This window comes from Triticum aestivum, chromosome 6B, assembly GCF_018294505.1.
Source record: "Triticum aestivum cultivar Chinese Spring chromosome 6B, IWGSC CS RefSeq v2.1, whole genome shotgun sequence".
NCBI lineage: Eukaryota > Viridiplantae > Streptophyta > Magnoliopsida > Poales > Poaceae > Triticum > Triticum aestivum.
Genome location: NC_057810.1, coordinates 429,347,901 through 429,375,374, shown reverse-complemented (window position 1 = coordinate 429,375,374; position 27,474 = coordinate 429,347,901). Strand labels below are relative to the sequence as shown.

The 27,474-nt window shown below is 42.8% G+C and overlaps 1 protein-coding gene across 1 annotated transcript in view; it reads left to right on the top strand.

The window, feature by feature from the left end:
• Window positions 1-22,218, top strand: part of LOC123139244 (uncharacterized) — an 82,456-nt gene extending 60,238 nt beyond the window's left edge. The window contains exons 4-10 of the mRNA XM_044559040.1: window positions 17,288-17,323; window positions 17,378-18,149; window positions 18,576-18,819; window positions 19,239-19,387; window positions 20,040-20,104; window positions 20,614-20,718; window positions 21,676-22,218. Of these exons, the coding sequence (XP_044414975.1) occupies window positions 17,288-17,323; window positions 17,378-18,149; window positions 18,576-18,819; window positions 19,239-19,275 (1,089 nt within the window). The 3' untranslated portion in view covers window positions 19,276-19,387; window positions 20,040-20,104; window positions 20,614-20,718; window positions 21,676-22,218. The remainder of the gene's footprint in view (window positions 1-17,287; window positions 17,324-17,377; window positions 18,150-18,575; window positions 18,820-19,238; window positions 19,388-20,039; window positions 20,105-20,613; window positions 20,719-21,675) is intronic.
• Window positions 22,219-27,474: the final 5,256 nt, after the last annotated feature.

The window sequence follows — 27,474 nt, the reverse complement described above, 5'->3', positions numbered from 1 at the left end:
CGTGAGTACAAATGTACCCAGCAAGACTTACATCAGAACTAACTACATATGCATCATTTTCAACAAGGGGATGGTGGGGTTTAACTGCAGCAATCCAGCTTTGACTCGGTGGCTATCCTAAACTACGACTGCAAGCGACTCTTTTGAGGTGGCGCACACGAGTCCACATATTCACCATATCAATACACCACTATGGATCCGCTCCCGTCTCCCTACGAGAACGCCATCCATAGCACTCACGCTTATCTTGCGTATTTTAGAGTATCCACTTTCACTTGTCTATGAACTGATATAAGCAACCCAAAAGTCCTTTTCCGCGGACACGGCTATTCGAATAGATGATGTTAACCCTGCAGGGGTGTACTTCTTCATACATGTTTCCACCACTTAGCGTCTGCACACGACATGTGCTCGGCAGACTTCAAGCGAAAGCCGACGTGGGTGTAGACCACGACCTACCTAAACACCTAAGTCTCTAGTCCAGGTTTATCGCCTATTCGGGTTCCATCCATGAGGAGATCCGGCCGGAGTTTCGCTCACAGCCCCAAACGATGTGAACAGGGTTCCGTGACACCAAACGGGTGCCCGGTTTACCCGGCCACGTGCCTACCGCATCACAGCCCACCCCTACGGTCAGCGCTGTCCATGGCCTCCAGCATACTACAAACACCAGAAACTACTTGCAACTCCTGGACAGAGGACTAGGGTGAATAAGAAGTCGAGCAGGGTCATATTTCAGGGCCCAATGTATGGTAGTAGCTGAATCATGGATCACAAACACAGAACTCAGTTCCTGAGGACGGCTTCAATGAGACAACCCACCATGTACTCCTACATGGCCTCTCACCGCTACCTTTACCAAATCGTGTTCACACGCTTAGCTCACACACAGTAGGACATGTTCACACGCCTCTGATTCATCCCCGATGAATCAGACCTGACTCAACTCTAAGCAGTAGCAGGCATGACAAACAAGCATGAAAGAGTAGGCACATCAGGGCTCAAACAACTCCTACTCATGCTAGTGGGTTTCATCTATTTACTGTGGCAATGACAGGTCATGCAAAGGATAAAGGGGTTCAGCTACCGCAGCAAGTAACAGATGAATCGGTGTTGTCCTAATGCAGTAAAAGAGAGCAGGAGCGAGAGAGTAGGATTGTATCGGAATGAACAAGGGGGTTTTGCTTGCCTGGCACTTCTGAAGATAACATTGAGTCTTCATCAGTGTCAACGATCACATCATCGGTATCACGTCTATCGAGAGGGGACAAATACCGGCAACACAGAAGGGAACACAATCAATGCAATGCACAATATGATGCATGGTCATGACATGGCAAAATGAATGTGTTATGAGCTAATGCAACTAGCAATAGATTAAATGAAGTTGGTTTGAATACAAGATTCAAATTCAAACTCCATATGTGATTATTCAAATGCCATTCACTTCATTTGTCCTAAACAGTAGTGATAAGTTGTTCTAACATGCATGAAAATGGTACAGATGGATTCCTTGAATTTTTCTGATAATTTTTCATATATAATTTATTTAATTTGGAGTTACGGTTAATTTTCTATGATTTATTGAAGTTTTAGCTATTTTCTGGAAATAATAAATCATTTTTGATTTATTTTAATTCCAGAAACAAATACTGCGTCAGCATGACGTATTAGTGACGTCAGCAGGTCAACGTGGCTGGTCCAGGTCAAACCTGACGGCTGGGACCCGCACGTCAGTGTAACAGGCAGGGACAGAGGCTGACTGGTGGGTCCGGTCAATGCTGACATGGCAAAGTCAACGGTGACAGGCGGGGCCCTCTGAGATTAGTGCTAATTTAACAGAGAGGTTAAATTAATTAATTAGGCACGGGGGCCCACTTGGCAGTGGCTCTAGTGGGTGATTAGCGGGGTGTTTACGTCCTAATTAAGTGGCCACGTCGGCGAGTGACGCCGGCGACCACGGCGACGGCGAGACCTCGCCGGAGTTGCTCGGGACGGCGCTACGGCCCGCGGCTGGTCGCGCTGAGGGCACCAAGAGTGAGCCCGTGCTCCCGCGCATCTAGGGGGACCCACGAGAGGGCGTGGGGTGGCCGGAGTTGAGCGCGGCATCGACCCCGGCGGCGGCCGGAGCTCGGGGGTTCGCGGGACCGGCGCTGCGGTGTGCAAACAAGACGGTTGTCGCGCTAGTTTTACTCTACGGGACGCAACGAGTGCAACGGACGCATGCGTGGGACCAAAAGGTCACCGGAGCTTCACCGGCGACGAGCCCGTGCGGCGGAGCGTCTCGGCTCCGGTGGAGGGAGCGGCTAGGGGGCGAATTAGGCAACGAGGCATGGGGGAAACGATGCAGCGGCTCACCGCGGTTCTTCTGGTGCTGCTGGCGAGGCAGGGGAGGCACGGGGTCCGGCGAATCGACGGCGGCGGTCCTCGGTGGCCGAGGAGGGGAAAAGCGTCGGGACGGCGCTTCGGGGCTTCTCCGGTCGCGTGAGTCGACGGGAAGGTCGAGGGAGGCACTGCGGAGCTCAGGAGCACGTCGGGGAGGAGAGGGGGTGGCGGTGGCCATGGGTACGGCGACGATGACGGCGAGCTCCGCTCGGTGGTGTGCGCGAGAGGGAAGCAGAGGAGGGAATGGGGTCCAGGGGGAGAGAGGAGAGGTGCAGGGGGCGAGGGGGAGTGCGTGGCGTCTCCGGGCGTCGAGGAGGGAGGCAACCAGGCAGGAGGTGGCCAGGGGGGGAAGCAGGAGGTGGCCGAGGCCTCTCGGGCGCGCGCCACGCCTCGCCTCTGTTCGTCCTCCTGGCAGAGGAGGAAGAGGACAAGGGGGAGGAGGTGGGCTGGGCCGGCTGGGCCGGCCAGATGGAGCTGGGCCAGGCTCTGGTGGGCTGCACGGTAAGGCCAGGTAACCTTTGCTCTTTTTATTTTTTTCTGTTTGTTTTATTTAATTTATTTTGCCACTGTTTTGAATTTTAAACAAATTCAAACAATGCCAAAAACTCCTCTGAATAATTTTATTTGGCTAGATGGACTTTTCCAAAAGCTCATAAAATATTTCAGGGGTATTTGAAATTATATTCTAATTATATGAATATAATTCAAATTCAAATAGCTAATGATTTAAATTCAAAGTCCCAAAAATAAATCCTTAAAAATGTTCAATATTTTGGTTGGGACCAGAACCCTTACCAAAAATTATCAAACATTTAAGAAGAGCCTTTTGGAGCAATGAATAAGATTTCTAGGGTTTTTGCCCCTCTTTTATTTAGGGTTTTGAGGCTTCCAATATTCCTCAATTCAAGTTTCAAAATATAGACATGATGCACACATGAAGCTAACCTAGAGCAATGCCTGAAGCTAGGGATGTGACAACTCACCCCCACTAAGCAAGAATCTCGTCTCGAGATTCAAGCGTAGGGTAGGATGAAGGGGAAACGCAAACTAGTATAATCTTCACGATCCAGGTTGCACTTCAAATGAACGTTGATTTGAACACCATCTTTGTCTTGTCGTCTTGCTCTGAGAACTCCAGCTAATCATGACAAGAAGAGGAAAGGAAAACTCTGGAAGGATCGGTCTTCTCGAAGATCGAACAACTCAGGATTAACTCCCGGAATGAGACACAACAGCATCTCTCGAGCTGAGAGACGAAGTACACATCCATAGGAATTGGAGTGAAGCAGATGACGAGGTTCGCTAGGTAGACAACAATTCCACACCTAAGAAGGTGGTAAACGATTGTCAACGTAGCGAGGAGTTGAGTTGCCATGATACCATAACGATGCACCTTAGGGAAGGTGACTTGTGGATATATCCCCTTAAGTGGCAAAAAGAATTACTTTTGATTCAGAGATCATTGAAACTCTTCATACCAGCCTAAGGCAATTCACAACGATCGTTTGGAAGGGGTCGGTAGAATGGCATACTCGGACTTGGATGATGTGGATTACCTTGTTGAAGACAACGTAATGGATGAATTTCCTTGCCACCGGAAATGGAAGAGACCCATGGTAGGATGGCACATTGGCGGTGCAAGCTAGGAACAAAATGCAAATGCTAGGAATGATTCTGGTAACTGGGGAAGAACCCAACAATAAAGAGTGAATTCACTGTTTGAATAGGTCATAGCATTGCCGAGGAAACTGAGAGCAAACCCAGTTAGTGCCGATGATAACACGTAGCGCTTGTGCGTGCTCTCAAGAACTTGAGCATTTCCACATTCATCAAGGTTTTACTAATATCCGTGTCAAGGATCCGGTAACACAACTTACTACCATGATGAATGGTGATGGAGGATGCAGATGCAAAGGAAGATAACACCTTCTCAAATTTCACCCTTGGCGGGGCCAAGGAAATAAAATCTGGATGATCGACCGAGAGACATTTAGCACTCCGCTTCTAATGTTCTCCTTGATGTGCTAGCGTAATCCACCCATAGATATGGTTTGATATCTAGAACATCAAGTAAAAGGTCGGACTTCGGAACACAGAAATCCATAGGGGCAACTAGGGAGTAAACCCTACGAAATCCCTATGGGGAGGTGGCCAACTTCTCCAATCAAGATATTATAATAACAGGTCTTCCGGCTGGGTGTGTTGGCCACGACATCCACTTTACCGGTTATCGCGCGACCAATATTATAATTCTTGGGAAATATTCCAACCATCATATCTGCCTGAGATTCAGATCTGGTTGGTGTCAGGATATTCCAGACTCATCGAGTCTAGGAAGAAAAATGAAAGTTTGCAACACAAATCGACGAGATGACGTTGCGAGATTCTCGGGAAATGAACTGCGATAGTAAGCTCCAAAACATGAGCTGGTTCTGCTACAAACATGTGAACACATTGTCCCAGACAAGCATGACCACAAAGTAGTCTTATAATACAACACTACCGAGTTCAGGAGGGGGAACCATCAACGAGGGTATCGAAGTCTTGTGCATTACCATGGATTAACACTTAACTCCTTTTCTCGAACAAATCAGTCAGTGGCTTGGGGTGCTACGGAACACATATGGAATGGAGGTTGCAAGTCTCCGAACCACAGAATACTTTCGCACGTATGCATGACTGATTTGGGATGATTCCAAAGGAAACAACATTGACTTTCTCGAATCCACGGCGGCAACTTGCATCAGATGCACATGAATTAAAGGAAGTCACTACCTTCATCCAAACATAAGCTTCATGAGCTAGCATGAACAAATGCCTTCAAAAGTTTCCAACACTAACTTAATGTTCAACAAAATCATGGAGGAGATAAGGATGTTGTCAATGGGCTCAATAACAATTCATCTAGGTTTCCTTTTAAAAGGAATTCCATAGTTAAGTGAACACGGTGATAGCATTGGTCAGACCAAAGATGTAATGGTGTATGCTCGAGGGATCAACCACGAATAAGACAACATTACGAGCATCGTTGGTACTGATTTGATTTGACGATAGCCCACACTCAAATCAAAGGATTGATAAGACAATAGGTCCCGCAACTGATCACAAGGACCAATCGATGAAGATATCATCTTTCTTCAACACACACTACACAAGAATATCCCTTTGGAACGAACTAAGTCAGGCAAGCTTTTATCTTCCAACTCTCCAAGTTGTTGTCTAGCTTAACCAACTAGCTCAGGGATATCTAACACCGATTCTTGGAGAGAAGGTGGTTCACAAGAAACCAACTTGATTACGAGCTCAACATAACAGTCAGGTGACAGCCTGGTGATACTTTCGAGAAGATATTCGAAAAATCACGAACCACCGATATGTTACTAAGCTCGAGAACAATCTCGCTTTTGAGGGCAAGACGATATGATCAAATGAGTGAGGACTTGACAAGATCCTAACTCATCAATCGAAGGGTGCACCGAAATAAGGACTAGGTAGCACGATCAGTCTTAGAAGGATGATTCAAAAACCAACACGCTAAGAATGAAATTATTGTCCCTTAACTACCAAGCAATGAGGTTGCTGGGAGTATTGATTTCACACATCACAATTCATTTGTCGGTACTCCGGTTGCATCAACACGATGGCCGAGGAATGACTAATGATGGTGAGAAGTATTACTACGTCAAAATTCATGAAAGTTGGTGCAGTTCTCATGACAATTCTGACATGAAGGGGGTAATACTCCAAGGTAGAACAGAACCAAAAGCTGGATTGGCATTTGATCTGCGGAATACAACTACTTTGACCCAATCCTAGATATGGATGAGGTACTGGAGTTTGTTTCTCCTATTCATTCTAAAATAGAATGGCTTGGCGGACCACAAGGGTAATAGGCATCGACGAACGAATGCACGCATACTCTTGACTATCAATTGATAGGCGAGGGTCAGAAACAACTAAGATGGGACAACTCAAAAGAACATATGATTTTCTGAGTTGTGGATGCATGGATTAGCATGTCGAACGAAGTTCAACATATTTCTTCCGGATAACCCATGCAGAAAGGTAGAACTGGCAGAGTCACGATTTATGAATGGAGAACTCATCGAGAGCACTCTTGTTGTGATATTTCAGTTCAACGAGGAACTTCTGCCATAAGTAGTTCATGGTATTTGGAAGAAGAAGATACCACGGACTTCAAGGACTAACGCAAAGGTTACTAATATCCTAAAGGCACTAGCAATTACTATCAACATTAAGTAGGTAGAGTGAATCTCGGGTTCAAGAACCCAGGAACAGAATACCTATTACTAAGTAGCATCACGGGATGCTTTCGAGAATGATGGCCAGAATCATCACACTGGGAACACAAATCATGGCTAAATTACTAGATGATCCCCTAAGACACCTAGGGTCATAATAGTAACTCCAACATAATGTCAAGGTAATAGAATACCTCAACTCACTGATTAGTGTGGTTAATCTGGCCCATGGGAACATTGAAACGGGAAGAAAGGATTTGCAAATGCATCAGACTACTTAGAAACCTGGGATGACTCGGACAACATAACGGCTGTAAATGCTCAGAAAAGATTTGAGACATTCACAAAAATGGTGGCATAACCACTCAGAAGCACAATATCAAGGTTTTGAGATCAACAATTAACATACGGAAGTAGTAGGAACTGAACTCAAGCTTAATCCAACAATCTTATAAGTCTACTGATTAGTAACACGTGATCCTGATAGAAAGAAGAAATAGCCTAGTTCTTAATCCCCGCAGGAAAGATAAGATGACTTAGATCAGAAGGCATAAGGTATAAGGAGTAAAAAGAGCCTTACGTTCCATCCCACAATCAATTCCCTTATATAACTAAAGAATTTCTAGACTCAACTTCGACCAGTTTGGCTTGGTAATCCTACAGGCAGTCAAGCTCTGATACCAACGCTGTCAGGACCCCGACTCAATGCCACATCGATCTAGCATGTAACACCTCATATCACTTTGCGGCCTCACGCACGGTATTCCCACGGGTGTCGCCTTACCTTTGCCCGGGACCGTTTGCGCCTTTTGGCACACGTATATGACAGTGTCGCTAGCATCCATATGATAAGGAGCCCGGGCTGACATGGCTAGTCGTAAACCCAAAGTGGCACAGACTTACAGGGACAGCATCCATGACCCAGCATCGAACGTGTCGGTCATCAGCGAGTGAATCCAGGCTGTAGCACTGGGCTAGCAGGACTCCGGTGAACCGGGCTGTAGCGGGCTAACAGGACTCCGGTATTCATCGCGTGACATTTCCCCGAAGGGACAGACACAGGAACGAGGAAGGACACATGCCGGCCAGCCTAAGTGTTCCGGAGCAGTAGCAAGCTACCATGGCTCGGTGGAAACACTAGGAGACATTTCCCCGTAAGAGAGGCTACTAAAGATAAACAACTAGATGGTCAGATCCCACACATACCAAGCATTTCAATAACATACACACAATATGCTCGATATGTGCAAATACAACATGGCATCACAACATGACTCTACGACTTAAGTAATTTATTCAATAGGCTCCGAGGAGCGAGATATTACAAACATGGGTCTCATGACCCAACAATCAGAGCATACAAATCAAAGCACAAGCGGAAGCTATCATGTCTGGGTACAGACATCTATAAATGTAAAAGGCTGAGAAGCCTGACTATCTATCAGATCCTGCCGAGGCACAAGATCGTAGCTGAGGTAACAAGCTAAACGTCGAAGTCCACGTGGAACTACTAGTGAGACTGAAGTCTCTCTGCAAAAACATAAAATAGGCAAACGTGAGTACAAATGTACCCAGCAAGACTTACATCAGAACTAACTACATATGCATCATTTTCAACAAGGGGATGGTGGGGTTTAACTGCAGCAAGCCAGCTTTGACTCGGTGGCTATCCTAAACTACGACTGCAAGCGACTCTTTTGAGGTGGCGCACACGAGTCCACATATTCACCATATCAATACACCACTATGGATCCGCTCCCGTCTCCCTACGAGAACGCCATCCATAGCACTCACGCTTATCTTGCGTATTTTAGAGTATCCACTTTCACTTGTCTATGAACTGATATAAGCAACCCAGAAGTCCTTTTCCGCGGACACGGCTATTCGAATAGATGATGTTAACCCTGCAGGGGTGTACTTCTTCATACATGTTTCCACCACTTAGCGTCTGCACACGACATGTGCTCGGCAGACTTCAAGCGAAAGCCGACGTGGGTGTAGACCACGACCTACCTAAACACCTAAGTCTCTAGTCCAGGTTTATCGCCTATTCGGGTTCCATCCATGAGGAGATCCGGCCGGAGTTTCGCTCACAGCCCCAAACGATGTGAACAGGGTTCCGTGACACCAAACGGGTGCCCGGTTTACCCGGCCACGTGCCTACCGCATCACAGCCCACCCCTACGGTCAGCGCTGTCCACGGCCTCCAGCATACTACAAACACCAGAAACTACTTGCAACTCCTGGACAGAGGACTAGGGTGAATAAGAAGTCGAGCGGGGTCATATTTCAGGGCCCAATGTATGGTAGTAGCTGAATCATGGATCACAAACACAGAACTCAGTTCCTGAGGACGGCTTCAATGAGACAACCCACCATGTACTCCTACATGGCCTCTCACCGCTACCTTTACCAAATCGTGTTCACACGCTTAGCTCACACACAGTAGGACATGTTCACACGCCTCTGATTCATCCCCGATGAATCAGACCTGACTCAACTCTAAGCAGTAGCAGGCATGACAAACAAGCATGAAAGAGTAGGCACATCAGGGCTCAAACAACTCCTACTCATGCTAGTGGGTTTCATCTATTTACTGTGGCAATGACAGGTCATGCAAAGGATAAAGGGGTTCAGCTACCGCAGCAAGTAACAGATGAATCGGTGTTGTCCTAATGCAGTAAAAGAGAGCAGGAGCGAGAGAGTAGGATTGTATCGGAATGAACAAGGGGGTTTTGCTTGCCTGGCACTTCTGAAGATAACATTGAGTCTTCATCAGTGTCAACGATCACATCATCGGTATCACGTCTATCGAGAGGGGACAAATACCGGCAACACAGAAGGGAACACAATCAATGCAATGCACAATATGATGCATGGTCATGACATGGCAAAATGAATGTGTTATGAGCTAATGCAACTAGCAATAGATTAAATGAAGTTGGTTTGAATACAAGATTCAAATTCAAACTCCATATGTGATTATTCAAATGCCATTCACTTCATTTGTCCTAAACAGTAGTGATAAGTTGTTCTAACATGCATGAAAATGGTACAGATGGATTCCTTGAATTTTTCTGATAATTTTTCATATATAATTTATTTAATTTGGAGTTACGGTTAATTTTCTATGATTTATTGAAGTTTTAGCTATTTTCTGGAAATAATAAATCATTTTTGATTTATTTTAATTCCAGAAACAAATACTGCGTCAGCATGACGTATTAGTGACGTCAGCAGGTCAACGTGGCTGGTCCAGGTCAAACCTGACGGCTGGGACCCGCACGTCAGTGTAACAGGCAGGGACAGAGGCTGACTGGTGGGTCCGGTCAATGCTGACATGGCAAAGTCAACGGTGACAGGCGGGGCCCTCTGAGATTAGTGCTAATTTAACAGAGAGGTTAAATTAATTAATTAGGCACGGGGGCCCACTTGGCAGTGGCTCTAGTGGGTGATTAGCGGGGTGTTTACGTCCTAATTAAGTGGCCACGTCGGCGAGTGACGCCGGCGACCACGGCGACGGCGAGACCTCGCCGGAGTTGCTCGGGACGGCGCTACGGCCCGCGGCTGGTCGCGCTGAGGGCACCAAGAGTGAGCCCGTGCTCCCGCGCATCTAGGGGGACCCACGAGAGGGCGTGGGGTGGCCGGAGTTGAGCGCGGCATCGACCCCGGCGGCGGCCGGAGCTCGGGGGTTCGCGGGACCGGCGCTGCGGTGTGCAAACAAGACGGTTGTCGCGCTAGTTTTACTCTACGGGACGCAACGAGTGCAACGGACGCATGCGTGGGACCAAAAGGTCACCGGAGCTTCACCGGCGACGAGCCCGTGCGGCGGAGCGTCTCGGCTCCGGTGGAGGGAGCGGCTAGGGGGCGAATTAGGCAACGAGGCATGGGGGAAACGATGCAGCGGCTCACCGCGGTTCTTCTGGTGCTGCTGGCGAGGCAGGGGAGGCACGGGGTCCGGCGAATCGACGGCGGCGGTCCTCGGTGGCCGAGGAGGGGAAAAGCGTCGGGACGGCGCTTCGGGGCTTCTCCGGTCGCGTGAGTCGACGGGAAGGTCGAGGGAGGCACTGCGGAGCTCAGGAGCACGTCGGGGAGGAGAGGGGGTGGCGGTGGCCATGGGTACGGCGACGATGACGGCGAGCTCCGCTCGGTGGTGTGCGCGAGAGGGAAGCAGAGGAGGGAATGGGGTCCAGGGGGAGAGAGGAGAGGTGCAGGGGGCGAGGGGGAGTGCGTGGCGTCTCCGGGCGTCGAGGAGGGAGGCAACCAGGCAGGAGGTGGCCAGGGGGGAAGCAGGAGGTGGCCGAGGCCTCTCGGGCGCGCGCCACGCCTCGCCTCTGTTCGTCCTCCTGGCAGAGGAGGAAGAGGACAAGGGGGAGGAGGTGGGCTGGGCCGGCTGGGCCGGCCAGATGGAGCTGGGCCAGGCTCTGGTGGGCTGCACGGTAAGGCCAGGTAACCTTTGCTCTTTTTATTTTTTTCTGTTTGTTTTATTTAATTTATTTTGCCACTGTTTTGAATTTTAAACAAATTCAAACAATGCCAAAAACTCCTCTGAATAATTTTATTTGGCTAGATGGACTTTTCCAAAAGCTCATAAAATATTTCAGGGGTATTTGAAATTATATTCTAATTATATGAATATAATTCAAATTCAAATAGCTAATGATTTAAATTCAAAGTCCCAAAGATAAATCCTTAAAAATGTTCAATATTTTGGTTGGGACCAGAACCCTTACCAAAAATTATCAAACATTTAAGAAGAGCCTTTTGGAGCAATGAATAAGATTTCTAGGGTTTTTGCCCCTCTTTTATTTAGGGTTTTGAGGCTTCCAATATTCCTCAATTCAAGTTTCAAAATATAGACATGATGCACACATGAAGCTAACCTAGAGCAATGCCTGAAGCTAGGGATGTGACACAAGGATATGTTTCTCATTTATGGAGGTGACCAAGAGCTCGTCGTAAATGGTTACATCGATGCTAGCTTCGACACTGATCCGGATGAATCTAAGTCACAAACCAGATATGTATTTATATTGAATGGTGGTGCTGTCAGTTGGTGCGGTTCCAAGCAGAGTGTCGTGGCGGGATCTACGTGTGAAGCAGAGTACATAGCTTCTTCGGAAGCAGCACATGAAGGAGTCTGGATGAAGGAGTTCATATCTGATCTGGGTGTAATACCCAATGCATCGAGTCCAATGAAAATCTTTTGTGACAACACTGGAGCAATTGCCTTGGCGAAGGAATCCAGGATTCACAAGAGAACCAAACACATCAAGATACGCTTCAACTCCATTCGTGAAAAGGTCAAGGATGGAGACATAGAGATTTGCAAAATACATACGGATCTGAATGTGGCAGACCCATTGACTAAGCCTCTTCCGCGAGCAAAACATGATCAACACCAAGACTCCATGGGTGTTAGAATCATTACAATCTAATCTAGATTATTGACTCTAGTGCAAGTGAGACTGAAGGATATATGCCCTAGAGGCAATAATAAAGTTGTTATTTTATATTTCCTTATTCATGATAAAGGTTTATTATTCATGCTAGAATTGTATTGATCGGAAACTTAAATACATGTGTGAATACATAAACAAATATCGTGTCCCTAGTAAGCCTCTACTAGACTAGATCGTTGATCAAAGATGGTTAAGGTTTACTAACCATAGACATGTGTTGTCATTTGATAACGGGATCACATCATTAGGAGAATGATGTGATGGACAAGACCCATCTGTTAGCTTAGCATATGATCATTCAGTTTATTGCTTTTGATTTTTTAATGTCAAATACATATTCCTTCAACTATGAGATTATGCAACTCCCGCATACCGGAGGAATACCTTGTGTGCTATCAAACGTCACAACATAACTGGGTGATCATAAATATGCTCTATAGGTATCTCCGAAGGTGTTTGTTGAGTTGGCATAGATCGAGATTAGGATTTGTCACTCCGAGTATCGGAGAGGTATCTCTGGGCCCTCTCGGTAATACACATCATAATAAGCCTTGCAAGCAAATGACTATGGAGTTAGTTACAAGATGATGTATTATGGAACGAGTAAAGAGACTTGCCGATAATGAGATTGAACTAGGTATGAAGATACCTACGATTGAATCTCGGGCAAGTAATTAACATACCGATGGACAAAGGGAATTACGTATGTTGTCATAAGGTTCAACCGATAAAGATCTTCGTAGAATATGTAGGAGCCAAAATGGGCATCCAGGTTCCGCTATTGGTTATTGACTGGAGAGGTGTCTCGGTCATGTCTACATAGTTCTTGAACCCGCAGGGTCCGCACGCTTAACGTTCGTTGATGATATAATGTTATATGAGTTATATGATTTGGTGAACGAATGTTATTCGGAGTCCCAGATGAGATCACGGACATGACGAGGAGCTCCGGAATGGTCCGGAGGTAAACATTGTTATATAGGACGATGATATTCGGACACCGAAGAGTTTCGGAGTGCACCGGTGATACGTCTCCAACGTATCTATAATTTTTGATTGTTCCATGTTGTAATATTATGATTCTTGGATGTTTTACAATCATTTTATAGCAACTTTATATCATTTTTTGGGACTAACCTATCGACATAGTGCCCAGCGCCAGTTATTGTTTTCTGCTTGTTTTTTACTTCGCAGAAAATCAATACCAAACGGAGTCCAAACGCAGCAAAACATTTTGGAGAACTTTTCTAGGCCAGAAGACACAGGATGGGCCAAAGAAGTACCAAGGGGGTGCCTCGAGGGGAGCACAACAAACCTGGGCGTGCCTGGGGGCCAAGGTGCGCCCTGGTGGGTTGTGCCCACCTCGGTGGCCTCCCACACCGCCTCTTTGCTCTATAAATACCCCAATATTCCAAAAACCCTAGGGGAGTCGATGAAACACAATTCCAGCCGCCGCAAGTTCCAGAAACCACAGATCCAATCTAGACACCATCGCGGAGGAGTTCATCATCCTCATTGGTGCCTCTCCGATGATGCATGAGTAGTTCATTGTAGACCTACGGGTCCGTAGTTATTAGCTAGATGGCTTCCTCTCTCTCTCTCTCTCTCTCTCTCTCTCTCTCTTGATTCTCTATACAATGGTCTCTTGGAGATCTATTTGATGTAACTCTTTTTGCGGTATGTTTGTTGGGATCCGATGAACTTCGATTTTATGATCAGATCTATGTTTTTATCCATGAAAGTTATTTGAGTCTTTTGATCTCTTATATGCATGATTACTTATAGCCTTGTATTTCTTCTTTGAATCTTTGGTTTAGTTAGGCCGACTAGATCGATTTTTCTTGCCACGGGAAGAGGTGATTTGTGATGGGTTCGATCTTTCGGTGCTCAATCCCAGTGACAGAAGGGGAAATGACACATATGTATCATTACTATTAAGGATAACATGAATAGATCTTGTCTACATCATGTCAATGCTCTTATTGCATTACTCCATTCCTCCATGAACTTAATACACTAGATGCATGCTGGATAGGGGTCGATGTGTGGAGTAATAGTGGTATTTGGTGTACTAATCTTGGACGTGATGCCTATATAATGATCATTGCCTGGATATCGTCATGATTATTTGAAGTTCTATCAATTGCCCAACAGTAATTTGTTTACCCACTGTATGCTATTTTTCTCGAGAGAAGCCACTAGTGAAATCTACGGCCCCGGGGTCTCTTCTTTATCATATTTGCCTTCGAGATCTATTTTTTATTTGCTTTTATTTTCAGATCTATTAATACGAAAACCCAAAAATACCTTGCTGCAATTTTTCATTATTTACTTTGTCTCGCGTACCCGCGAGATTTATTTGTCCAATCTACTATAATTTTATCTATCTTTTTACCCGGGAGGGATTGACAACCCCTCTTTTACGTCGGGTTGCAATAGTATTTGTTCTTTGTGTGCAGGTACCATTTATGTAGTGTTGCGTTGTTCTCCTACTGGTTCGATAACCTTGGTCTCATCACTGAGGGAAATACCTACCGTAGTTGTGCTGCATCATCCCTTCCTCTTTCGGGAAATACCGGCGTAGTTCAAGCCGCATCAGAAGGAATTTCTGGTGCCGTTGCCGGGGAAGCATCATCAACATCTACTAGGTTCCTAATCACAAATCTCATCTCCTTGCAATTTACATTATTTGCTATTTCCCACTCGTTTTCATCTCCCCCACTTCACAAAAATTTGTCGTTTTATTCGCCCGCTTTTTGTTCTCCTTTTTCTCGTCAGATCTATTTATTAGTGCAATCTTTTTTGCATAGTCATGGTGCCTCAAATAAAATGTTATGATGTTCCTTACCCTAATATTTTGCTTTAAATTGAGAAAAGTACTAAGAAATATATGACTATACAATTTGAGCACAATAGATATTTTACCAAAGAACTTAAGGAGCACTCCGTTGTGCTAGATGCTACTCCCTCCGTCTGGAAATACTCGTCGGAGAAATGCACAAAAATGGATGTATCTAGAACTAAAATACGTCTAGATACATCCATTCCTCCGACAAGTATTTCGGGACGGAGGGAGTATAACAAAACAACTTGATAATATTAGTAGAGAAGTTTGTAATCTCCAATCTAAGTATGCTTTTGCTGAAAGTTTGCTAGGCAAAATATCTGAAGCACAAGCTACCCTAGTAAACCAAATGGCCGCTAAACCAATCTCGTTAGAAGATAAAAACGAAGATCTTAAAATGATTGGTGTTTCTTCTATTGATTCCTTGTTTAGTAAATTAAGATTGATGAAAAAGGGATTGAACAAGAGTCAACTTTAGTTAGAAGGCATCCCGAGAATTTGGAGGGTCAAAATCTTGTTGAAATAATTATAAAAGTGGGTTTGGAGAGGTCAAAACTTTAACTAGTGATGTGCCCACTCTTTTGGATTACAAAGGCTTTAATTATGATAATTGTTCTTTGATTGATTGTATTTCTTTGTTGCAATCCATGATAAATTCACCCCATGCTTATGAACAAAATAAAGCTTTTACTAAACTTATCTTTGATGCTATGATGAAAGCTTTGGAAGAAAAGTTGTAATTAGAGATTTCAATTAATAGAAAATTACATAATGAATGGGAACCTACTATCAAAGTCAAGATTAAAAATTATGAGTGTTTTGCTTTATGTGACTTGGGTGCTAGTGTTTCTACAATTCTGAAATCTTTATGTGATGTGCCTGGTCTTACCGATATCAAAGAATGTTCTTTAAATTTGCACTTGGCAGATTCTACTATTAAAAAGCGTATGGGAAGAATTAGTGATGTTCTTATCCTTGCCAATAGGAATTATGTTCCCATTGATTATTGTTCTTGATATTGATTGCAACCGTCTTGTCCAATTATACTTGGTAGACCATTTTTACGTACTATTGGTGTCATGATTGATATGAAAGAAGGCAATATTAAATTTCAATTTCTGCTAAGGAAGGGTATGGAACACTTCCCTGGAACAACAATTAAGCCACCATATGAATCAATCCTGAGGGCATCTTATGGATTTAGAAATAAAGATGACAACACTTAGATCTTTGCATTATGCCTAGCTAGGGGCATGAAACGATATCGCTTGTTGGGAGGCAACCCAATAAATAAAATTTATTTTTGTCTTTCTCTTTCTGTTCTTGAGTATTTGAACAACTATGATAGTGCTATGATTGTGTTTTTTTATGTTCTAGTTAGTGTTTTTGCCAAGTAAAGCCTTTGGGATACCTTCCGTGATAGTTGATTTGATCTTGTTGAAAAATAGAAACTTATGCATCCAGTAAAATAATTTTCAAAAATCACATAAGTGACGAAAAGTTTAGAATTTTTTACACAAGATTGATATAAAAATTGCCTATGTTGTCCTAATTTTTAAGAATGTTTGGAGCTACATAAATATGAGAACAATTCGCGTCTTTACAGATTGTTGTGTTTTTGACAGATTCTGTTTTCTTCGCATTGTGTGTTTATTTTGATGAATCTATGATTTGTATTGGAGGGTATAAGCCATGGTAAATTTATAATACAGTAGATATAATGCAATAACAAAAATTGAATGGGTTTTCTACAGTACTTAAAGTAAAGATTGGTTTTCTTATACTAACGGATTTCACGAAGGTTTTGTTGAGTTTTGTGTGATTGAAGTTTTCAAGTTTTGGGTGAGATCATGATGGATAAAGGAATAAGGAGTAAGAAAAGCCGAAGCTTGGGATGCCTCATGGCATACCAAGCCATTGTCTTAAAAAGAAGCAAGCAACTGAGCTTGGGGATGCCCGAGTGGCATCCCCTCTTTCTTCTAACAACCATCGATATTCTACTTAAAGCTATATTTTTATTCATCACATATCATGTGTTTTGCTTGGAGCATCTTGTATGATATGAGTCTTTGCTTGTTTTATTTTTTATTTTAAGTCAAGTATTTTTGCTGGACACACATATTTGAGAGAGCCAAAATTATGCTATGATTTGCTAGAATTGCTCTCTATGCTTCACTTAAATCTTTTCGAGCTATGAAATTGCTCTAGTGCTTCACTTATTTAAAACAATAATGAGGCTAGCCAACTCGCATGGAGAAGGCTCCCCCGATCGCTTCCTTCGATGGTCGTTCGATCGTGGTCAAACTGGTCTTTGACTTTGTTTTGACCGTTAGATGCTCGTTGCTCTCGCTGCTGGTTTTGACCGTGTGGTAAGTTTGCATGGCAAATGACCGGTGGGCTCTTGTGCCTATTGGCTGGGTAAGCCGTTTCGAGGTGCGAGTGCACCCTCTCCCCGCACGTCGCGTGCACGTCGCGCCATTTGCGGGGGCGTGGGTAACCCTGCCGTCGAAAGCCCCTCGGCCCAATCCAATCGCCCGCACTCTGCAACCCTCCCTCCCTCCTCGATCTCTCTCCCTCAGCCGCCACAAACCCTAGGTCCCTTTCCTACGATCCCGTGGTCGCTGCTCCTGCTCCATCCGACCTTCGTGGAGGGCCCGATCCGCGCCGACGCCGTGCCGGCGGCGGCCGGGGCGGGCGTGGAGAGGGCCGATGCGGCGGCCGCGGGCGGGGCGGCGGCAGCCAACGCCAGGGAGGACGGGGTCAGGGAGTACAAGAGTGACGTGCGGAACCCCTCCGCAGAGGAGTTCGTGCCGCTCTCCCGCCGCCAGGGGGACGGCGCATGCCGCCTGTCGGCCGACGCGCCCGTCTTCATCTCGCCCGCGATCGACTACTATGTTCCTCCGTCCACTGACTTTGTCCATGCAGGTGGCCAGTTTCCTTCCGTTCCAACCTTCTCCACGGTCTCCCCAATTCATCCTTCGTCCCTTGCTGCTCGAGATTCTCATCTGCTCAGGCCGCGAGGAAGCCACATGAGGAGGAGACACCTCGCCCCGAGAATCCCGAGAGGAGGGGCTCAACCAGAGAGGAGCAGATGCCAGCCAGGTAGTCGGCTCGGCACGACATCATCCTTCGTGTCTGGCCCGCAGCAGACCCTAGCGCTGTCCTTTAGGTGTCTTCACGGCTGCAGGAGTGTATGTGAGCCCCCAACCATCTCCCTCCCTCTCCCGCACTCATTTTCTCTCTCTCTCACGTTTTGCCTTTGTGGTTCTCTGGTCAACTGAAGATGGCTTCAGATAGGACTAACGTTGGAATATTCATGTGTTATCGGCCAATATAGATTTTCATTTAACTTCTGGATTGGTGCAGGTTCGAGGATGTAAATCTATCTGATATGTTGTTGATGGGGATTAAGATTATTGTACTGACATATCTGAAAGTATTGTACTGACATATCTGAGAATTTAGTGATCTATCAGCAACTACGTAGATGTACTAACCTCAAACTATTATTTTTGTGTGCTTAAGCTCATTTAACTACATGTTAATTTAGTCATAAACCTCTTGCTGCAGCTACAGGTTTCTTTGTAAAAATTATTGATTATTCTGAAATCTTATTATTAGGTGTTAAGCTTCAGGCTAATGTATTGGTTGAGATCGAGGAGAGAGCGAGCCGTTGCAGAGGAGAGGGAAGGGTGGGCGGAGGTCAGGCATTGCTAACAGATTTGAGGAGGAGTGGGAAAGGTGAAGGTGATGCCGGCCGGCTGGCGCCTCACCACTGGCTCCTGTTTTGCAGCAGCAAAGAGAAAGGTGCCGAGGATGTGTTGCTCTATGCACGGCTGTCAGAAGTACATCCTTGCTATGATGTGTATGGTTTCTCTACTTTCCTCCTATTGCTCTATTCCCAATTTTACAAAGTGCTAAGTTGGTGGTTGACTTCGTTTCTATCAGATTTTTCTATGGCTTTCTCCATTAGAATATTTCTCCTCAACGACCATATCAACCTGTCTGGTGTTTGCACATGTCATTTTGCTTGAGGTGTGTGCAAGATCATCCCTCTCTAAACTGTAAATTTGTCCGTATGTTTTGGTAGATTTGATTTATCGGCGGTGAAGGCAGGTTGGCTGTACTATAAGACGGGGATCCATTGTTATTTTGGTTTTGGCTCATGAAGTACAAATCAGTTTTCCTATGAAAGAAAATCAATCTGTGTATGCATGATACTTGTTAATACTTTAACTGCAGTTTAGGAAACAAATGTGATTACATTAATCATTTGTTAAACAGGTTACCGCCATTCCACCTCTTCCTCGTGATGGTATAGGAGTACATACTAATTTGATAAACAAGAGGCGAAGTTGCCAACGCCTGAGATAGTGGTTCCTACCTATGGCCTTCGCACCTTTAGTTCCGCAAGTAGTTCAGCAACTCAAATGGTAAGAACTTCAGGGTTCTTTTTTCTCTTTCTTTCTTTTCTCTTGGGACTGTTTATTCTCTGTTTGTATATATTTCCTTTGATTGAAATAAAGGACTGTGTGGCCTTTGCTCCACATAAGGTAGTCAAAAGAAAGTACTCCCTCTAATCCATATTAGTTGTCGCTGATTTAGTAGTGTACTAAATCAATGAAAATTAATATGGATCAGAGGAGGTAACATGTATTTTGTTAAAACTACTTGAAGTAACTAGGGCCAAGTAACATACTATGTGATTGTTGTGTGTGGTCGTGGCATGTGAATCTGATTAGACCATCGTAGTTGGATAATAGCAGCCTTGGGGAGGAATACGATGTGTGTTTCAGATATTTAAGAGCGGTTTGATTATGTTTCAATTTCGAAGACATGGTTTCATGTTATGCCTTATAAGGTTGAGGCATGTGCTATAGAGGCAAGGAAGATTACTTTGATTTTGTTGATTATTAGGGTTTTTGATAATGCAACTTCTTTTGGATTCTATTATTAGTATTTCATATATTGTTCCCCCAAACGTCATTTTTTGTTTAGTTATGTATTGGCAACCGTTTCCTTCTTCCATTGTAGTAAGTAGAAGTTATATATTTTCCTGACCATGCCCTTCTTTTCCTAGTCCAGCGATTTGCTTTCTCCTTGGTTTACACTGGCTGCAGCCTCCTATTTGTGACGTCGTAGCCCCAAAGGTATCCTTCTCTCTATACTGAATCTGATTCTTTGCATTTTGGGTTTGGATATGTTTGCTATTGCTAGCTCTATTTGCACTCAATCAATATATGTGCGTGCGCTGGTAGAAGTGAAAGAGAAATTTAGAGGGCGATAAAGGAATATACAGAAGGTCCTGAGGAAAATGATACCTGTACATGGTTTGGATTACTCGTGTTTTTTTTATTTTGACTGCAAAATAAGTTCTCTTTTCAACACACTTAGTACTTTATCTAGCAATCACATTATAATAGAGTAAGTGAGAAAAGGCTCTTTATTTGAATGACCAAGAATCCGTGGTGTGCTCCTGAACTGCAAGGAACACTCCACTACGAAACTCACTTAAGCAGGCTGATAGATGATACCTTGTCTTGAGCCTATTTTCCCAAAATAATGAGAGGCTGAATGATTCAGACACATGCTGAACCATCTTTCTCACCTCATCATTTCGTTAAATTTTGATTTCATTGTGTCGTGTGCTTCGATCTAGGTGAGTTGAGTTGCTACTTGGTTGGAGATGTTGATGTCGTTTGAGATGCCCGCTGGATTCACCCTTTTCAAGGTTCTGAATAAGGGCAAGCTCGACAAGGTCGAGGTGAGTGTTCGTCACCACCTCAGCTCTTGGTTTGGTTTGGATTACTCGTGTTTTTTATTTTGACTGCAAAATAACTTCTCTTTTCAACACACTTAGTACGTGATCTAGCAATCACATTATAATAGAGTAAGTGAGAAAGGGCTCTTTATTTGAATGACCAAGAATCCATGGTGTGCTCCTGAACTGCAAGGAACACTCCACTACGAAACTCACTTAAGCAGGCTGATAGATGATACCTTGTCTTGAGCCTAAGCAGGCTGATAGATGATACCTTGTCTTGAGCCTATTTTCTCAAAATAATGAGAGGCTGAATGATTCAGACACAGGCTGAACCAACTTTTTCACCTCATCATTCCGTTACATTTGATTACTGATTCGTCAAGGAGTTGTTGCTCTGTGTTCACCTATTTCCCCAAACTGTATGTACGCATCGCTTGCAAAAGAAATCGATTTAAACCCTCTTTGAAAAAAATTGGACTGTTGTAGGGTTGAAAAAAATGCATGTGTTGTTCTGTAAGCACTTGAATTGAAGGGCAAAATGAAAAGTAACTCAGCAGTGGATAATCTTACCTCATTAGCCTAGACAATACTACATGTAGTATGTTGTTGCTGGCCCATATATCCCAAGACAGGGTATACAGATAGCTCTTGACCTTGCCAGAGCGTAAGTAGTTCATTTGGTTAATCTGTTTTGCGTTTGACATGCATCATTTGTTGCAGACTGCTAGATCGATGCTACTTCCGTTATTATTATTTTTTATTGCCTAAGCGCCGAACAAGCACTCTTGCATTGGATATGCCCTGATTAGCTTCTTCTACAAATTTGTCCCAATGCAATTAGCAGGCTAGCATATTTGAAAAATGAAATTTTGAGTGACATATAGCAGGATATGCATGTATTCCTACTCCTATCTTATATGGACAAATAGATCTAACAGCTGGCTTGCTTGCTTGCAGTGGTACAGGTGTGATCTTCATGGAGCTAGCGATCATTGGATTTGGTAATACATATTCACTTATTCAGAGAGCCCAAGGTGAGAAGGGACGAGCATCTAGAACATCACCACCTACTTATCAGTGAGCTACTATCTGTCTTTGAATAAGTTACTTAACAAGAGAAGGCAGGTAGCAATAGAACACGTGCAATCTCAATGTTTACTAATTATCTATTTCTGAATTTATTCGTTCCCAGCTGCTCTGAATCTAGGTGTTTTGCTTACTGCTTTGTAGGAGTTTCCTACCTTTCTTCTGCAAATCTGGAATGCCTTTATGGCATGATCATGTGAAAAAAGTACCTTCATGCAGTAATGGATTTGATTATCACTAGTTACTCTGTTTTCACGAATTATACCCTAAGGCCCATGTAAATCTGATAGAAGATTAAGCTATTTAATTTTAACTAAAAAGGATAATATTCTTTCAGTCGCTTGACTCTGTCCAGACCTGAAAAATACTTATACTTTGAAAGCTTGATATATGAGTATGTAATTTTACAGGTATTTAGATAGCCGACAATGTTATTGTTCAAATGTACTCGAGCCAGGTTTTCGGTGTTTCATTGCAACCAAAAGAATTGGTAATATTGTTTTGATGAAAACATGGTCGCACTTGTCGGTGTTGTAGTGGCATAGGAAATTTTTCCCTAAGATCCACTATGAAGTTGATTGAAAGTCCATTTTCCCTAAGATCCACTATGATAATGAAAAAGATTTCTAAAAACTGTGTCACCATAAATGTTCCATCATTGTCCATAGCAGTCCCATGCCATATTAATTTCAGAAGAATAAATTCTTATTCAGATGTTCATTGTGTTTTTATGTACTGCTATATCTAAAAAAGCAAGTTTCAGCTAAAACCAGAGCCGTGGTTAAGATACTCTTCGCACCTATGCTCAGATTGCTAACTTTAAACTATAGTTTTAGAAAATGTGGTGCCCTCACTTATTTTTCTAATGCATGAACTTAGGGTAAATGTTTTATGTGTAATGCGTGCTTGATTTCTTTTTGATTCTGGTGGATTTTGATTTTCTCCACCATGCTTCTCTCCAATGGGATGAGTCTGTTTTCACAATGCATGTGCTTATTGTTGGCTGTTGCTATGTGGTATGCATTTTCTCATTGTTGGTTGTTTGTTGTTTGTTGTTTGCTATGATTAAGATACATTGGCATGTACATTTTATATCAGTTTTGTTTTCAACGCCACCTATCACTGTATTATTTGCCGTTAATAGAGTAGTTTCTCCTTTATTCCATTGCATAATGCTAGCAGAAAAATAATCCTCTTCCAAGGTTAAACCTGTTTTTTCCTTCTAGCAAAGATCTTCTCTGGAAAAGATCAATTATGTTAGCCTATAATATTGCAGTTCTTTCGTATCCTTCAAAGATTTATAAATATTTTCTGTTTCCACTCCCTTCGTTCTCATGGATTCTGAAAAAAATATTTTGTTTTTTGTTGATTAATAATATTGCTTTCCCTTTCAGTATTGTGGTGGTCGATGCATGTAGAATATACAAACTTTCCTAGAATGGCGCATTTTAGTTTTTCTGCCTGATGTTAGTTCACTGTTGAGAACACCTATGTACATGATTGCTGCATGCATGATATCCTACTATATACTGAGAAATATTTTTGTTTTCCGGACATTGTTTTCTAAATCCTATCACATATTACCTGATATGGTCTTTGAAGTTTCTATTTTATAGCGACTTTGCACTGGTCAACTTGAGTATGGTATGGTTATCTTTTCTTTTGTTTACAGGTGATGTGTGGTAGAAGCTGTTCTCACAGGAAGACTATTGTGCTGTGTATAGACCACGTTCTACGATTCACTTATGTTATGCATATTTACTTTTCAGTTTTAGGACTGAAATCCATCCATTGTAATGAATTTGGTTGTATGGGCATTACCTATTTGACTTAGGCTTGCTTCATCACATATAGACTGCTTTTCTTTTCCCCATTGCTTGTATGACCTAAAACTATCATGTATATGAGGCAAGTTATTGGCAATGTTTCACATTTTCTTACTTGCAATACTGTGCTTGCCTATTCAGATGTTCCAAGACCCAAATCATCAGAAAAACAACACATACAACACTTCTTTCTTTTGAACTTTGGTTGCCCTTATCCAAGTCCCTGTTCATTTTGTTTATATAGTGGTTAGAATAGTAACCATATGTGCTTGCTCAATACTGATAAATGGAATATTTTCAAAGCACGTATGGTGTGGGTCTGTTAGCAATTTGGCGCAACCGGAGATTACTGAAAAATACACATTTTTTCAACATGACATGGTCTTGAAATGAGACTACTACCAAATTAAAATGTGTAGGTATATTTCATTGTAGATGACAAGTCTCTATTTTTTATTAAAGAGGGTTAAATTTGTTATCATATATGCTTGCCCGCTACTAAAACAACTAAAACATGGAATTTCTTTTTATGCTGAACATGGATTCAATGGGTCTCTGCGCCATTTTGTTAACTGAGAAAGAGAGGAAGGGGATAGACAGTTTTCGCTGGCTCCGCCCCCTACTGCTTCATATTCAGCTCCTCACGGGCCATAGGCATCGCTCTACGTGGGTTGGGCTAAATAACATATGGGCTATCCTAATACCTCCTGATCCCTATATCTCCGTATATGCACAAAAAAGACATGTTTTTTTCTTAGGTCTCTTATCCTTTTTCCTTTTTTTTGCAGGAAAAATATGCATGGCTAGGTTTCTCATCATGATAACCATGTGTTCCAAACTTGCTAAAAAAATACAACCATGCCAACTTTACTCTCTCATCATAGTGCCCATATTTTCAAACTGAACATATGAATATTATGCAAAGTTTCCCTTTTTCCCAGACTATTATTTAACAACGTAATAAACATGTTTAAAAAATAATATGATTTAGTTCAAGGTTCTTGCAGCATGAAACTATTTTCATCGACAACATGTCTTCAGCAGGTCTCTACGCAATTTGGCGCAACGGGTCAACTAGTATCTTTTTAAGCATGGTGTGCTTTAGTATTTTTGAATAAATGCTCTCGTGCTTCACTTAGATTTATTTGAGAGTTAGTAAATTTTTTAAGAAATTATCTCATGCTTCATTTATATTATTTTGAGAGAAGAAAATTTTTAAGCTCATGTTCTTCAATTAGATTTGTTTGAGCTATCAAAATCAACATATGAAATTAGTCCCAAAGTGATAGATATTCAAGAGGGATATAATAAAAACTTTCATGAAGATCATTGGACAAAATAAACTTGATTCTTGGTAATAGTTTTGCGATAAGGTGATATAATATGTGAGTCATGTTGATGAGTAATTATGCTTTAGTAGAAATATTGATGTTAAGGTTTGTGATTCCCTATGCAAGCACGAAAGTCAATAGTTATGCAATGAAATTACATCCTACTTATGATGCATTACTCGGTGTTAGTTATGCTTAATGCTCGCTTATGAGATTTTTCCGTTTCTTGGTTGGATGCTTCTAAATCTTTTGCTAGCCTTCATTTGCACTAAGTATGATCACTACTTGTGCATCCAAAATCCTAAAACTCAGTTTTGCCATATGAGTCCACTATACCTACCTATTTGTGGTATTCTTTTGCCGTTCTAAGCAAATTCGTATGTGCCATCCCTAATTTTCAAAATATTTTTTCCCTTTTGTGTGCTCGTACCACTCATGAAATGGTAGGGGTGGCTGGTATGTTTTCATGCTAGATGTGTTATCTCAAGATGAGTGTTTATTCAGTTGTCATTGCACGAGAGTACCGCAAAGTTATTAAGGATGCCCAGTCCCAAAATAAAAAAAATGAATTTACTTTATGTTGTTAAATAATAAATTCCTTGAAAAGTGTTGGTATGGACAGCACCCGTGGATTCGGTTAGCCGTGGAATGTGAAAGTATGGTGGGAAAAGGAGTAAACTTTATTTTCTATTTGGGAACCACCTATAATATATCTAGCATGGAAAGTATTGGGAACTACTCGATCGTTTACGTTGACAGGAAAAGCATGCCACCCAAAATGTTTTATCTCTATATTTTTCGCTTTGAGCTCTGGCACCTCTACAAATCCCTACTTCCCTCTGCGAAGGACCTTTCTATTTATTTATGCAATTTTTATATTTATTTGAGTCTCCATCTTCTCTTATAAAGCACCAACTAAGGGGCACTATGATCGTACTTGAGCATTGGGTGTAACTAATATGCGAGTGTGTTGATATTTGAGCATAATGGGCTAGGGATAACTTGCTTTAGTGTTGACATTTTGAAAGACATGGTTACTTGTTGATATGCTTGAGTATTGAAATCTTCATGTCAAAACTAGACTATTGCTTTGACTCATATAAAAGTCCAAATGTCCATGCTACAAAGAAAATAATATGTGATGAACATGTTAGGCAGCATTCCACATCAAAAATTCTGTTTTTATCATTTACCTACTCGAGGACGAGTAGGAATTAAGCTTTGGGATGCTGATATGTCTCCAATGTATCTATAATTTTTTATTGTTCCATGTTGTTATATTATCATTCTTGGATGTCTTACAATCATTTTATAGCAAATTTATACCATTTTTTGGGACTAACCTATTGACATAGTGCCAGTGTTAGTTGCTGTTTTTTGCTTGTTTTTTACTTCGCAGAAAATCAATACCAAACGGAGTCCAAACACAGCAAAACTTTTTGGAGAATTTTTTTGGGCCAGAAGACACAGGATGGACCAAAGAAGTACCAGAGGGGTGCCCCAAGGGGAGCACAACTCACCTGGGCGTGCTTGGGGGGCAAGCGTGCCCTGGTGGGTTGTGCCCACCTCGGTGGCCTCCCGCACCGCCTATTTGCTATATAAATACCCCAATATTCCAAAAACCCTAGGGGAGTCGACGAAACACAATTCCAGCCGCCGCAAGTTCCAAAAACCATAGATCCAGTCTACACACCATCATGGAGGGGTTCATCATCCTCATTGGTGCCTCTCCTATGATGCGTGACTAGTTCATTGTAGACCTACGGGTCCGTAGTTAGTAGCTAGATGGCTTCCTCTCTCTCTCTCTTTTGATTCTCAATACAATGGTCTCTTAGAGATCTATTTGATGTAACTCTTTTTGCTGTGTGTTTGTTGGGATCCGATGAACTTTGAGTTTATGACCAGATCTATGTTTTTATCCACGAAAGTTATTTGAGTCTTTTGATCTCTTATATGCATGATTACTTATAGCCTCGTATTTCTTCTTCGAATCTTTGGTTTAGTTAGGCCGACCAGATCGGTTTTCTTGCCATGGGAAGAGGTGATTTGTGATGGGTTCGATCTTATGGTGCTCAATCCCAGTGACAGAAGGGGAAACGACACGTATGTATCGTTGCTATTAAGGATAACATGAATAGATCTTGTCCACATCATGTCACCGTTCTTATCGCATTACTCTATTTCTCCATGAACTTAATACACTAGATGCATGCCGGATGGCGGTCGACGTGTTTAGTAATAGTAGTAGATGCAGACAGGAGTCGGTCTACTAATCTTGGACATGGTGCCTATGTAATGATCATTGCCTGGATATCGTCATGATTGTTTGCAGTTCTATCAATTGCCCAACAGTAATTTGTTGACCCACCATATGCTATTTTTCTCGAGAGAAGCAACTAATGAAATCTATGTGCCCCGGGTCTCTTCTTTATCATATTTGCCTTCGAGATCTATTTTTATATGCTTTTATTTTCAGATCTATTAATCCAAAAACCCATAAATACCTTGCTGCA